Source organism: Pogoniulus pusillus, chromosome 15 (genome assembly GCF_015220805.1).
Source record: "Pogoniulus pusillus isolate bPogPus1 chromosome 15, bPogPus1.pri, whole genome shotgun sequence".
NCBI lineage: Eukaryota > Metazoa > Chordata > Aves > Piciformes > Lybiidae > Pogoniulus > Pogoniulus pusillus.
This window is the reverse complement of record NC_087278.1, coordinates 26033226-26048933: the sequence shown is the minus strand read 5'-3', so window position 1 is coordinate 26048933 and position 15708 is coordinate 26033226. Positions and strand designations below refer to the sequence as shown.

Below are 15708 nucleotides of genomic sequence, written 5' to 3'. Positions count from 1 at the left end.
TATGTTTAGACTAGATATCAAGAAGATCTTTTCCATGATGAGGATGATGGAACACTGGAACAGGTTGCCCAGGGAGGTGAGATGCATCAGTTGCTCTGAGCAACCTGTTCTAGTGGTGGACAGAGGGAGGTTGGATAGATGACTTAGGGCTGGGTGATAGGTTGGACGAGATGATCTTGGAGGTCTCTTCCAACCTGGTTGATTCTATGATTCTATGACCTCCAAAGTTCCCTCCCAATCCAAACCATTCTCTGATGATTCCATAATTTAAAATCTTCAACCACTTTTAGCCACAAAACATCCAGAAGTCAAGCCAACCTTAAACACCTCTTGTAAAAGTGTGATCCTTGTTGTCTGCACTCCTCTTACAGAGACATCTGCCAGTTTAGCAAGTGATTACATTTTGAAGTGCCTCTGCTTTTAAAATGCCTGAGGCTGGATTTCTGAAACGCCAAAAAGAACAAACAAAACAGTTCATGAACATCACAAAATGAAAACATTTGGAACCGACCTGCACTTGACAAAAAAATCCAGGTGGCTGCATATTTGGTAAAACAAAGCCACGTTGGACTGGATGATCTTGGAGGGCTCTTCCAACCTGGTTGAGTCTCTGATTTTATGATTCTATGATTCACAGATATTTCATTTGCATGAACTACAGCAAATGTTTTGTAGTCGTATGTGCTAGTTTGAAGCAGGCTAGAATGTTTTGGTGAGAAAAAGTAGATGATAGGCTGTGAAAGGAAAGCAATGGTGATGTCTACTCCCCTCAGAGTCTTGATGAAGAAGAATGTAGACATTAGATAGCACTTTGGCCATTTTGCTTCACTTTTGGGCTGGGCTTTGACTGAGCTGCATCTCCGTAACCTCTCCTGCACTAACTTTGCTTCTTAACCTCTTGGCTGAACCTCTATTCTTCCTTAGGACTGGGGTAAGGTTGAGAGGGGCAGGGGGAAGGTGCAGGGGTGGTTGAGAGCCCCTCCTGGGGACTCAGGTTTCTGGGAGGGCTGTTGTGTTTCTGTATTACCTTTTCATTTGTCTATTTCTGTCTATAACTGTATATACTGTAAATATCTGCTTGTACATTGTGCTGCTGTAAATAAATAGCTTCATTTATATTCCCAGAGCTGACTGAGTATAGTCTGGGTACCTTCTAAAGTGTGGGGGGGCAGAGTACATCCAAACCACCACATCATAAAAAAAGGCTTTTAAGAGGTAGAATCATAGAATCAAGCAGATTGAAAGAGACCTCCAAGATCATCCAGGCCAACCTAGCACTCAGCCCTAGCCAGTCAACCAGACCATGGCACTAAGTGCCTCAGCCAGTCCTTTCTTGAACACCTCCAGGGACAGTGCCTCCACCACCTCCCTGGGCAGCCCATTCCAATGCCAATCACTCTCTCTGCCAACAACTTCCTCCTAACATCCAGCCTAGACCTACCCTGGCACAACTTGAGACTGTGTCCCCTTGTTCTGTTGCTGGTTGTCTGGGAGAAGAGACCAACCCCATCTGGCTACAGCCTCCCTTCAGGGAGTTGCAGACAGCAATGAGGTCTGCCCTGAGCCTCCTCTTCTCCAGGCTAAACACCCCCAGCTCCCTCAGCCTCTCCTCATAGGATTTGTGCTCCAGGCCCCTCACCAGCTTTGTTGCCCTTCTCTGGACATGTTCCAGCACCTCAACATCTCTCTTGAATTGAGGGGCCCAGAACTGGACACAGTACTCAAGGTGTGGTCTGACCAGTGCTGAGTACAGGGCAAGAATAACCTCCCTTGTCCTGCTGGCCACACTGCTCCTGATGCAGGCCAGGAAGCTAAGCCAGCTTCCAGTGGAGTATAACCACGCAGAATAATCACGTTAAGCATATTTTAAGGCAAGCTGTAATCTTCATTCTTGCAGTTTCCCACCACTAGTACATTTTGACCATCCCTTCAGGACTTTATCAGCAGGGCTAATAAATGACAAGTGGCATGGGTTTGTCATGACTCAGCTTTCCAGGTAGTTATCAAGTTATTGCTAATATTTCACTTGTCTCTGTCGACTCCCTGGAAAAATCCATATCCGACAGGGCTCAGCAGCAGGAAACAAACTATATAAGCCTGAAGTCTGTGTTGCTTGGTCTCAGATTGTTGCTTCAGATCAGCTGACTGAGAAGTGACTCTCCAAGCCTCTTGTTGCTTCACTGCTACCTGCTTTGCAAACATCTGAGCAGACTTAAGCAAACATGTCCAACTCCAGCGAGGAGGAACTCATTCACATGTTTAAGGGGATTCCCTTTACCACCAGGTCTTCTCCAGAACTCTTGAAATCTTTGGATGCTTTTGATGCCAGAGAAGATGATGTCCTTTTGGTTTCCTATCCCAAATCTGGTAAGCTCTACCTTGAAACCTTAATTCCAAGAAGCCTCAATTGTTTGCTTCACATTGCCTGCTTAAGCTACTTGAGGAATGTCTGTGTACAAGAAACAAGGGAGGATGTTTTAGACTCTGAATAAACTATTCTGCCAGCAAGTGTTCAAATCAGTTTTTAAAAGGGCAATTTGTCTAAACTTGGGTTCTTTAAGGGAAAATAATCTCCAGTGTTTGCATATTGGGAAGCAAATAAATCTTTACTTCTGGTAGCAAAGGATTTTTCTGAGGGCTGTTTGCATTCAATTATGAGCAAGTCAGGAGTGGCATTTTTGTTATTTTTAATACAGTAGATGTATTAATTCGTTCTTCACTCTTGCCCTGCCTCACAGGAACACACACCAAAGGAGTTCAAATAATGCTTCCCAAATATAAAGGCTCAAGTCAGATAAATTCATCCATTAATGCCTAAAATAATATCACATCTCAGCTGCTAGCCACTTTGTCTCAGGAGATTGTTTTGCACTTCTCAGAGAGTTACTTTGTACTTAATTTACAGTCCTCATTTCCCCAGTATTTAGATATCTGGAACCAGTGGGATTACTCAGTTATGTAAAGTTTGTTGAAGCTGGCAGCTCTTGTACAGAGTTGTTTCAATATGCAAAAGACATCCCAGTAACAAATCTTCCTTTTTTCCCTCTTCCCTCCCCCCTTTTTCTGTCTCCTTTTTTTTTTCTTTCCTCCCCCCAACTTTTTTCTTCTTATCTTTTCCTTCTTTTTTCCCCATCTTTTTTCTTCTTCTCTTTTTCTTTTTTCCTTTTTTCCCCCCATCTCTTTTCTTCTTCTTTTTCTTTTCCTTCTTTTTTCCTCATCTTTTTTCTTCTTCTTTTTTTCTTTTTTCCTTTTTTCCCCCATCTCTTTTCTTCTTCTTTTTCTTTTCCTTCTTTTTTCCCCATCTCTTTCTTCTTCTTTTTTCTTTTCCTTCTTTTTTTCCCCACCTCTTTTCTTCTTCTTTTTTCTTTTCCTTCTTTTTTTTCTTCTTTTTTTCCCCATCTTTTTTCTTCCTTTTTGCTTTTTTCACTCTTTTTTCCCATATTTTTTCTTCTTTTTCTTTTCCTTTTTTTTTCTTTTTCCCCCTTCTTTTTCCATCCTTTTTCTTCTTCTCTTTATTTTCTTTTTTTTCCTTCTTTTTTCCCATCTTTTTTCTTCATCTTCTTTTCCTTCTGTTTTCCTTATTTTTTCCATCTTTTTTCTTCCTTTTTTCTTTTTTACTTCTTTTTTCCCCATCTTTTACTTCTTCTTCTTTTCCTTCTTTTCTTTCCCTTTTTTCCCGTCTTTTTTTACCTTCTTTTTTTCCCCATTTTTTTCTTCTTTTTTTCTTTTTTTCCCATCTTTTTTCTTCTTTTTTGCTTTTTTCACTCTTTTTTCCCATATTTTTTCTTCTTTTTCTTTTCCTTTTTTTTTTCTTTTCCCCCCTTCTTTTTCCATCCTTTTTCTTCTTCTTTTTATTTTCTTTTTTTTTCCTTCTTTTTTCCCATCTTTTTTCTTCATCTTCTTTTCCTTCTGTTTTCCTTATTTTTTCCATCTTTTTTCTTCCTTTTTTTCTTTTTTACTTCTTTTTTCCCCATCTTTTACTTCTTCTTCTTTTCCTTCTTTTCTTTCCCTTTTTTCCCATCTTTTTTTTCCTTCTTTCCCCCCCCCCCCCCATTTTTTCCTTCTTTTTTCCCCCCATTTTTTCTTCTTTTTTTTTCTTTTTTTTTTTCATCTTTTTTCTTCTTCTTTTTTTTCCCCTCTTCTTTTTTTTTTCCTTCCCTTCTTTCCCCCCCCTCAAACTTACTTTTCTGCAGGCACTCACTGGCTTGCAGGAGTCATAAAAAACCTTTACAGCACTCAGGTTACGCTAACATCTCCCATTGAATTTGGAGATGTATCCAAACTGGAGGAGCTGAATCGAGTCTCATCAAAGAGGATCATCCCAACACACTTAGATTACAACATGCTACCTCCAAATTTTAAGAACAAAAAATGCAAGGTAAGGCAAACAAAAAGCCACAAAAGCAGTTGTGTTAAGTGCCTATTGGCAATCTATTTTGTCTTGTCGCTCCTTAATAGTTTTCAAACTATTTAGAGTCTCCAGGAATGTTTTGCTGTGAATTTTGGAGGCACAGCTGACCAGCAGTCAGTGTGAGCTGGGTCATGGGCTAGGAACTAGGTTCTGCTCCCCTGTGCCTTACTGCTCCCAATTTGTATAGCAGGCACCATACAAACTACAGCAGGAAACAGAGGATGCTTATATGATCCCATTTCCTAGTGGCTGGAGCACGCACTCAGCAAACACTTACCTTGGGTGCTTCCAGACTGTTCTGGAGGTGAAGAGCCTCTGCCCCTCCTATTGAAACTTTATGAAGAGCTTATAAGGAGAAAGGGATAAGAACCAAAACGCAGGAAGCAGAATCAGATCCCATGCTAATATGCGTGGCCATTAAAAATGCAACCCAAACCAACAGTTCTGGGCATCAAATTTTAGCTTAGATGTCCAAAATTTTAGGATTGCTCAGATCCAGACTTTTGGGATTAAAGGCTAGTTTGAACAGAAAGTGAAAAACTGTGCTTTGCATCTGTCTTGTGAATGTTAATGAGCCACTAGCTTCACATGGTAGCTTTATGGGGCGGTGTACTGACTCATGAGATAAAATGAACACAGCCTCTTTCATAAAACATAAACATTACCCAGCTGCAGGAGACACACTTCAGTCCACATGGAATTGTTTACTAACCACTACTGACTGGCAGGGACAAAACCACTAGCAGGGACAAAACCATTTAAGTCTTAATGGCACGGTCACCGACAGAGGGGTCGTAAAGGAGTTTTGGCACTGCAAAATTGCTTGTGAAAATGCTACAGTTAGGCACAGAACTCCTAAACCAAAGGATGTTATCATTAAGAACTGTTCCATCTTCATTTACAGATGATCTACATCAGTAGAAATCCCAAAGATACTGCGGTTTCCATGTACCACTACTACAGAGATAACCCGAACCTTCCCACTATTGACACCTGGACTGCTTTCTTTGACTTGTTCTTGAAAGGAGATGGTAAGGATAAAGGTTATCTTTTCTCCTTGCAGTTTGCATTAGCTTCTGATGCACAGACAGAGTTAAGAAAAACTCCTAATTCAAATCCATACTCTTATAGCTTTGGTTGGGGTTTTCCTTCAGGGTAACTTCTAATACTAAACAAGAACAAATAACAGGACACTGGCTTCAGCCCTGCAAGGAGACATTACTAAAGTGGTTGCAGTATTTCAGCACAGAAGCTCTTTGCAGGGTTTTGCTGCTCTTTCACATGGAATCACACAATGGTTTATGTTGGAAGGGTCCTCCAGAGGTCATCTAGTCCAACGGCCCTGCAGTCAGCAGGGACAGCCTCCATTAGAGCAGCTTGCTCACAGCCTTGGCAAGGCCTGGCCTTGAGCATCTGCAGGGATGAGGCAACCTGTTGCAGTGTTGCAGCACCCTCATGGTGCAGAACTTGTTCCTGATATCCAATCTAAATCTGCTCTTCTCTCATTTCAAACCATTGTCCCTCATCCTGTCCCTGCAGGCCTCTACAAACAGTCCTTCTGCAGCCTTCCTGTACCTTTCAGGTACTGGCAGGCTGCTATTAGGTCTGGAACCTTCTCTTCTCCAAGCGGAGCAACCCCAGCTCCCTCAGCCTGTCCTCACTGGAGAGGTGTTTCAGCATATCTGTTAACAACCATGTTCTCACAGACAACTTAATGATTTCCCTTCTCCCCATAAACACCCTGAAGCCCCTGACACTTTGTCAAAATTCTGGTGTGGATGTACCTGTGTCAAAACACTTCCAGCATTGTCTTATGAATCACAGTAACAGCCAGCTTCCTACCAAGAATTCATGGTTAAGCTGTGCTAGAGGAGCTCTGTGTATACAGCTGCTCCTCAGCAGACATCAGAGTAGCTGAGCCCTTGGTGAGCAGGCCAGTGGGGCAGGCACTCTGAAGCTGACCAACCAGCTCAGTGTGGCTCATGTGCTAACATGCAAGCAACAGGGCACAGGGGGAGACAATTCCTAGGCTGCACTGGGAGTTGTGCTTGCAGATGTAGCCTCTTCTCTGGTCTTGAAGACAACCTTGGGTGTCCTTCAAAGGGAGTCCAGATGCTTTCATACAGCCCTCCTGCACACACTGCCTGCTGTGCTGTCTCACTAGCGTGGTCCAAAGACCAAGGACATGACTGGAGACCTTTACGAGCCGTAGTGGTGACATAGATACCGACACCAGGACCATATTTCAGTTCTCCACTCCCATTTTTAGTGTTTTATTACTCCTTTCAGGACATATGTTCCTGCTACACAACCACAGTGATGATAACAGCCACAATGACGTATCACCTTGAAAGGCCTGGAAGCACAGTGCCACTGCAGTCAGCATGGGCTTAGATCAACACTCCAGAAGTCAATTTGTCTGCTGGCTTGTGTAAGCTTTGTCTCAGATCTTAGGTTCCTGGTTGAGAGCAGCCCTAAGGCACTGATTTGCAGGATCTTGGCTTGTTTAGTAACAACTCTGAATGCACAGCAGTGAAAAAAAGAAAAGAAGATTCTATTGAATCTTAGAAGCAGCTCCCATTTATCTGTAAATCAGTAACCACCTTCTGTTTGGGGTTGGACTAGATAACCTTTGAGGCTCCTTCCAACCCAAACCATTCTGTGATGCTACAATTCTATTTCCTGTGAGCTTATGCATGGCATAAAAATGTTGGCTACAGCAGGAATTTATGTAAGAGGTGACCCGCAGAGAGTTTGTTGGGTTTGCTCCTAAGAGAAACACATGAAGCTTGTGGGGCTTGGTTCAGATCCTGCAGCACTTCTGCAGAGTTCATCTCGGCTCAGCACAAGGGTGCAGACACACAGAGACAAGTGTGACGCTGTCCATGCTGCTTCCAAGGCTGTATGCTGCACACCCGGAGCCAGCAAGGATGTTCTGTGCTATTGTTGGTCACATCCCTGGTGTGGCTGACCAGGAAAGCAGGGCTTAGTTGAAAACTGTGGAGCACATGCCCTGGACAGTGCTTTGTGCACAGGAGATGGCTACAGGCTGGAGCATTCAGCAAAGTACTTCATTACATTTCAGGGTTTGCAACCAGAATGATGCTCATTACAATTCTACACTCTTCTGGTAGCAGTGACAAAGCAAAGTCACATTGCTGGAGAATGCTGGCTGTGATTGCTCTCTCCAGGCTTGTTCTCATCACCTACAGGAGCCTTTCAGTTCAGCTTTCCACGCAGTCCAAATTGTCCTTCAAACAGAAGAGTCAGAACTTTGCTCTTTAAAGGGAAGCTGAAATTCACCTCCCCTCCCATGGTTCACCAAAAAAATGTAGCCAGAGAAAATAAGTGCTCTGAGTCACCTATAAACCCTTCAGTTACCTCTGCTGTTGGCTGAAGGATGTATTTCCACAACCTCTCTACATAATTCATCTTTGGCTTTAAAACATAACACAGAGACAAAACAGAGCTAACAACAGTGGGCTCCATTTAACAGACTGCTTATTGGATTTCCTGGTGGAGTGATCATACCTCTGTGGGCACAGACATGCAGACATCTGGTGAGACACTCAGATCCTGGTAGGGGGGTACATTTTCCCTCTTTAGTGGCCCCTCTTTGGGTTTGGAGCCTGTTTCTGCCACAGAATCCTATCACAGAACAGGATCTGCATCATTCCATGAGAGCAGGAACCTCTTTAGAGTGTAAAATTGAGTCAGATCAAAAAAATAGTAAAATCCAGTTTATAATATAATATATTATATATAACTTATAATTCCCAGAGGAATACAGGGGACACAGCAACAGAGGATTGTTCCCCTGCATCTGTAGCATGAGACACAGTCAGAGGTATTTATGAATAGAGTTTATACGAAATCTTGGGTGCCATCACACAGCACCTACAGGATAGCCAAGGGATCAGGCCCAGCCAGCATGTCTTTAGGAAGGGCAGGTCCTGCCTCACCAACCTGATGTCCTTTCATGATCAGGTTACCTGCCTGGTGAATGTGGGGCAGGCTGTGGATGTAGTCTACTTGGACTGCAGCAAAGCCTTTGACACTGTCTGCCACAACAAGCTCCTGGCACAGCTGCCAGCTCATGACTTGGACAGATTCACTCTCTGCTGGGTCAAGAACTGGTTGGAAGGCCAAGCCCAGAGAGTGGTGGTGAATGGAGCCACATCCAGTTGGCAGCTGTCACTAGTGGTGTTCCCCAGGGATCAGTGCTGGGCCCAGTCCTGTTCAAAGTCTTTATTGATGATCTGGACCAGGGGATTGAGTCCAGCATCAGTAAGTTTGCAGATGACACCAAGCTAGGAGCAGGTGTTGAACTGTTGGAAGGTAGGAGAGCCCTGCAGAGGGACCTGGCCAGGCTGGATGGGTGGGCAGAGGCCAATGGGATGAGATTGAACAAGGCCAAGTGCAGGGTTCTGCACTTTGGCCACAACAACCCCAAGCAGCACTACAGGCTGGGGACAGAGTGGCTGAGAGCAGCCAGGAGGAAAGGGACCTGGGGGTACTGATAGATAGTAGCTGAAGATGAGCCAGCAGTGTGCCCAGGTGGCCAAGAGAGCCAATGGCATCCTGGCCTGCATCAGGAACAGTGTGGCCAGTAGGACAAGGGAGGTTATTCTTGCCCTGTACTCAATACTGGTCAGGCCACACCTTGAGTGCTGTGTCCAGTTCTAGGCTCCTCAATTCAAGAGAGATGTTGAGGTGCTGGAAGGTGTCCAGAGAAGGGCAACAAAGCTGGTGAGGGGCCTGGAACACAGGAGGCTCAGGGGTGACCTCATTGCTGCCTGCAACTACCTGAAGGGAGGTGGTAGCCAGGTGGGGGTTGGTCTCTTCTGCCAGACAAGCAGCAACAGAACAAGGGGACACAGTCTCAAGTTGTGCTTGGGGAGGTACAGGCTGGATGTTAGGAGGAAGTCGTTGCCAGAGAGAGTGATTGGCATTGGAATGGGCTGCCCAGGGAGGTGGTGGAGTCACCATCCCTGGAGGTGTTCAAGCAAAGCCTGGCTGAGGCACTTAGTGCCATGGTCTGGTTGACTGGCTAGGGCTGGGTGCTAGGTTGGACTGGATGATCTTGGAGGTCTCTTCCAACCTGGTTGATTCTATGATTCTTCCACGTGGGTTTTCTTTTCAGTTGTCTGTGGATCCTGGTTTGACCATTTCCTCAGTTGGGAAGAACATGCAAATGACAAAAATATCCTGTTTTTGTTCTACGAAGACATGAAGAAGGTAAAGATGTTTTCTGCTCTTATTTCAGAAAGTATTGCTTGGAAATCAGCATGATTGAAATATCAAAGAGTAAATTATAATGACAAAAAGGAGAAAGAGGGAAAACATTCATGCATATCTTTGGGCATATTTTGTATTTGCACAGCACTTTACATTAGGGAGCCAGTTCTGGCTGCACACAGAGAATCACACAGAATGTTAGGGGTTGAGAATCACCTCCAAAGATCATCCAGTCCAACCCCCTTGCCAGACCAGAATCACCTAGAATAGGTCACACAAGAATGTGTCCAGAGAAAGAGACTCCACAACCTCTCTGGGCAGCCTGCTCCAGGGCTCTGCCACCCTCACAGTGAAAAAGTTTTTCCCTATGATCCCATGGAACCTCCTCTGCTCCAGCTTGCACCCACTGCCCCTTGTCCTGTCATTGGACATCCCTGAGCAGAGCCTGGCTCTGTCCTCCTCACACTGCCCTGCACAGCTTGGTAAATATGACTGAGGTCACCCCTCAGGCTGCTCTGCTCCAAGCTACGAGCCCCAGCTCCCTCAGCCTGTGCTCAGCATCTTTGCAGCTTTGTGCTGTACTCTCACAAGCAGTTCCCTGAAGTCCTTCTTGAACTGAGAGGCCTAAAATTGGACCCAACATTCTGGATGTGGCATCACCAACGCAGAGTAGCACAAGTTGTACAATGCTGTGAGAGTTACATTTCACAGATAGAGCAGTGGGACACCTCACTGCTGTCAACAACTACCTGAAGGGAGGCTGTAGCCAGGAGGGGTTGGTCTCTTCTCCCAGACAACCAGCAACAGAACCAAGGGGACAGTCTCAAGTTGTGCCAGGGTAGGTATAAGCTGGATGTTAGGAGGAAGTTCTTCCCAGAGAGAGTGATTGGCATTGGAATGGGCTGCCCAGGGAGGTGGTGGAGTCTCTGTCTCTGGAGGTGCTCAAGAAAAGCCTGGCTAAGGCACTTAGTGCCATGGTCTGGTTGATTGGATAGGGCTGGGTGACAGGCTGGACTGGATGAGCTCTTCCAACCTGCTGGATTCTGTGATTCTATGTTATATTATTTACCTCATGCTACAGAAAGAATTTTCTGTTCTTCATTCTTGGTCCCACAGAAGGACATCTGTTAAGGGGCACACATTAACCTGCTATGCCTGACATCTCAAGGCAAATTAGGTCTCCTGGGAGCCTTTTCTTCTCCATGCTGAATAACTCCAGCTCCCTCAGCTTGTTGTTACAGGAGAGGTGTTCCAGGCCTCTGACCATCTCTGTGGCCCTCCTCTGGCCCCACTCCATCAGGTCCATGTCCTTCCTGTATCAAATAAATATGTGCTGAACTTGACATGGAATAAAAAGGATCATTTTCATCCTAACTGCAAGTCTGATAATCATCAAAGAAATATAAATGCTTTACTTTTCTCGTACCTCAGGATCTCCCTAAGATTGTAAAGCAAATAAGTCTGTTCCTGGGTTTAAATGTCAGCGAAAATGATATCCAAGACATCTGCAGGAAGTCCTCTTTCTCAGAGATGAAAAGTGACTCAGAAAAGGAGAACAGTGATCCCAGTCACACCGTCTGCGCACTGACGTCCAACAGGAAGCTGGTCTTCAGGAAAGGTAAGCTCCCAGCTCCAGGCTCAACGCAGCAGAAGGAGTTGGGAATCCAGTCAGAGGCTGTATGCCAGGTCCTTCCTGGGCTGTAGTGATGCTTTGGGTCAGTCCCAGAATCACTGAGAGGATCCTTCAATTTGGAGCCGTCTTAAAAATCACTTTCCCCCCCCCCCCAAGTTCTCTGGTTGAAAACACACACTTCTGCTGGAGAGGAATGGAAGAGGCTGAACAAGCCTGACTAATATTGCTCCATGGGAGCTTTTAGGCTAAGAGGAAAGGTCCACAGAGCATTACACTTTATCTTTCTTTATCTAGAAGTTGACCACCTCAGCCTTTTACAACATGTCCCCTGGACATCACTCGCAAAGGTCACTTAGTTTCCTAGAATGAGAAAGAGGGAGACACATTCCTTCCATAGGAGACTGCTCATAGCCTTTATCCTCCTTACTACCTCTTATCTTACTGAAATATTCCCCAAAAAGGAATATGCTGACAATGACAACAGTCTAAGAATGGATGACTCAGTCACCTGATGGCCCCATAGGCAGCCTTCAAACTTTGGCCAAGCTGGAATCCATGGGGAAATCTTCAACAGTGCTTAGCTCAGATGGGACTTTAAAATCCCTGCAGGAGTTGTTTTTTAGCTCCTGACATGTCAGAAGCTTCCTCAGATTTAGTAAATCAAAGTAAATCAAAGTGGGATGGATTTTGATCATTTTTACTGTCAATTCTTTAGCAATAGATAATAGTTTTAAACTGTCAATAAATTGGGAAATGGCACATTTCACTAATTCAGAATGTTTTCACCAATGGACTGAAGCAAATGTCAGTAGCAAAATGAGCAAACCAACTGACAACTCAAATGCACTTTTCTAAGTCAGTGAACTTTGGCAAAGCTACTTTTCAAAAGTTGAAAAAACACAATTTTTTCCTTCCAAGTAGTTCCCCTGCAAATCCCAGAGGTTTAGCTAGGTTCAACCAGCTTCCAGAGCATTTATAGGTGCATATCACAGGCTCACAGGATGTTAGGGGTTGGAAGGGACTCAAAGAGATCATCGAGTCCAACCCCCCTGCCAGAGCAGGACAATTCTATCTAACACAGATCACAGAGGAGCACATCCAGACAGGCCTTGAAAGTCTCCAGAGAAGGAGACTCCACAACCTCCCTGGGGAGCCTGTTCCAGGGCTCTGTGACTCTCACAGTAAAGAAGTTCCCCCTTGTGTTGAGGCAGAACCTCTTTTGCTGCAACTTACACCCATTGCTCCTTGTCCTATCCCAGGGAGCAGTGAGCAGAGCCTGTTCCCCCTCTCCTGGCAGTCTTCAGATACTTATAAATTTATATTTATCAAATCCCTTCTAAGTATTCTCATTTCCAGACTAAACAGCCCCAAGTCCCTCAGCCTCTCCTCATAAGCCATGCCCTCCAGTCCCCTCATCATCCTCCTAGCCCTCTGCTGGACCCTCTCCAGCAGATCCCTGCCTCTCTTCAACTGGGGAGCCCAAAACTGAACACAGTATTCAAGATGAGGTCTCAGCAGGGCAGAGTAGAGGGGGAGGAGAACCTCCCTTGATCTGCTGGACACACTCCTCCTAATACAGCCCAGGATGCCATTGGTCTTCTTGGCCACAAGGGCACATTGCTGTGCCATGGGTAACTTGTTAGCCATCAGGACCCCCAGGTCCCTCTCCACAGGACTGCATTCCCTGCCGGCAGTATAGAGAGTCTTTAGAAGATGCATATGAAGGGAATCTCTAAGCATTGTCTCATTAATAAGTGCCAGTTTAAAAACCAGTGTCCTCTTTGTTCAAATGGGATAGCATTTGAGATGCTTTACTGACCAGAGGTGTGCATAGTAACTCAGAAGTAGTTACCTGCCCACTTAAGTGGTGAGACTTCTCATTGGTAGAAAGCCCTAGAGATTAGGAGCAGTGTGAGGCTGGGATTCATGAAATTGTGGAATGGTTTGAGTTGGGTTGGACCTCCAAAGGTTACCTAATCCAACCCTCTGCAGTCAGCAGGGACAGCCTCCACTACATCAGGTTGCTTAGAGCCTTGTGCAGCCTGACCTTGAATATCTCCATGGAGAGCCGCTCAGCTACCTCCCTGGGCAACCTGTTGCAGTGTTGCAGCACCCTCGTGGTGCAGAACTTGTTCCTAACATCCAATCTAAATTTGCTCTTAGCTCATTTCAAACCATTGCCCCTCATCTTGTCACTGCAGGCCTTCTGCAGTCCCCTTCAGGTAATGGAAGGCTGCTCTAAGTTCTCCCTGGTGCCTTCTGTTCACCAGGCTGAATTCCCCCAAACTGTCTCAGCCTGTCCTTGTAGGAGAGGTGCTACAGCCCCCCTATCTATTAGGTGTCTCTGGGCTCTTTTTTCAAGAGTCTTCTTTTGTCAAAGGAGAGACAGAGCTGGTTTGGGAGAACCATTCATCTAATCAGTGTTAGGTGTTGTATAGGGTTAACACTCCTGGGGGAGTGACCCTGAACCTGACCCTAGGGGTCTTGGCCCCTCCTCAGGGGTGGGCCACACTCCAGGTGATGGTTAGCCCACTCCCCCCACTTCCTGTGGTATAAAAGACAGGAGTTCTCCTGTCTCTTCCTCTTTTCGCCCTCTTTCTCCCTACCTGCGTTCATGACCGCACACACACACTGATACTGCATACCAGCCACGAGGCAGAGACACCATCACACTACTCGGGTTGTATCCATCCCTGTTTTGTATTTTGCTGTTTTCCCTTCCTTATCCTTTGTAAACTCCCCTACCTCCAATCCCTTTTTCTAAGTTATTGTTAAACTTTTCCTTTTTAACTTCCAAATCGAGTGAGATTGATTTATTGGGGTGTCCCTACCTTTTATCTCTCTCCCTGTCTTTTGGGGAAAGGAGGGGGAGGAGGGGAGGGCACTCTATAAACTCTATAAATTCTATAAATTGTCATTGGGTCTACCAAATTTATAAGAGTCTCTGGGAACTTGCATTTGAACCCAAGACAGGTGTTGACTAGAATGAGATGACTGCCAACCAGGGAGAAACCATTTCACTCTTCTGTGAAAGAGCCCAGGTTGCTATGGGCATAACTGCATAACCTTTAGCTGTATACACCTAAGGTGTGGCAAGATACCTCTCTGCTGAGATGACCAAGAGCTCTGATTCCATCCAGGAAAACTCCTCTTCACATACCAGTGTGATGGATCCAGCTGCTTCCATCAGAGCTTCCTAAGGCCAATACATCTCACAATCATGACCTACTGCAATTGTGATCATGACTTAACTTAGAGACAATGGTTAATAGTAATTTAAAGACCTTGGCTAACAATAATTAATCCTTTAGGCCATCTGCAAACAAAACTGAGATGCCTTTAAACCATTTCCTGCACTATTATATTGCTAACCTCATTATCCTTTTTCTGCCCCTGCTCTTCTAGGTGCTGTTGGTGACTGGAAGAACCACTTCACTCCAAAACAGAACCGAAGGTTTGAGGAGATGTTCAATGAGAAAATGAAACTGAGCAAAATGGCAAAAAGTCTCATCTATGAATTTTGACTCCATGTGAAGAACAGCACCCAGTTCTCAACAGAACACAGACAGAGCAATAGGTGGGAAACTGCAAGTGGGGGATCCCAGTCTGTTTGCCATCCTCCCCACTAGCAAGGATTGCAAACAACACGAGATTTGGAGGACACAGTGTCAGAGCTGAACTTGGCTTTCAGCAGACAGAGGGAGATGGTTTTACAGAGTCAGGTGCCAGACCTGTTTTCTACAACCAAATCTAGTTTATCATTTATTTATATTTTGCTCTAGAGGCATACAAATGGACTTCTTAGACCTGATTTAGGAATTTCACTGGAGATGTTAAGAAAAACAACCCCACCAAACCAACCAACCAAACCCCCAGTAATACTCTGCATATAGAAGAAAGTCTAAAACCATATCACAGGGAAATGACCAAAAACTTGACCCCAGACTTTCTCCCTCCATGACCCTACTATGATTTGGGAAGTGTTTATCTTATCAGACTTCGTTATCGGTAACAAAGATGAAAATTCCAACTGCACATCTGAAGATCTGAGGAGGAGTTTGTTTATAAAATACCTTCTTTTTTACATATATGTAACATGTAGTTCTATGATGTAACTTATTGCTGGGTTAGATCATGTACAGCATGTGTGTTTTAAAAGCAGCTGATACAAATCCATGTAAATTGCTGCACCATATGGGCAGTGACTATAAACTTGGGTTTTTTTTTTTCCTTTTGACTTTCTCCCTGCACAATTCTTGTCTCCAGTGTTTGGATGAGAACCTTCTTACTGCACAGTCCTTGTGCAACAGAACTCAATGTTCTATTGAGGCAAACAAACCACTACTCAGAAACATTTAACCTGAACACAACTTATTTGCTTACCCTGCCCTGATGAGACAGATTTTAGAAGAATCAGCTGACTGTG

The 15708-nt window shown here is 44.8% G+C and overlaps 1 protein-coding gene across 1 annotated transcript; it reads left to right on the top strand.

Moving 5' to 3' along the window:
- The first annotated feature begins 2222 nt into the window (after positions 1 to 2222).
- LOC135181601 (sulfotransferase 6B1-like) lies at positions 2223 to 14806 on the top strand. The gene is made up of 6 exons (XM_064154840.1): positions 2223 to 2367; positions 4194 to 4378; positions 5316 to 5442; positions 9555 to 9649; positions 11081 to 11267; positions 14688 to 14806. The coding sequence occupies exons 1-6, from the start codon at positions 2223 to 2225 to the stop codon at positions 14804 to 14806; spliced, it is 858 nt and encodes a 285-aa protein (XP_064010910.1).
- The last annotated feature ends 902 nt before the right edge of the window (positions 14807 to 15708 follow it).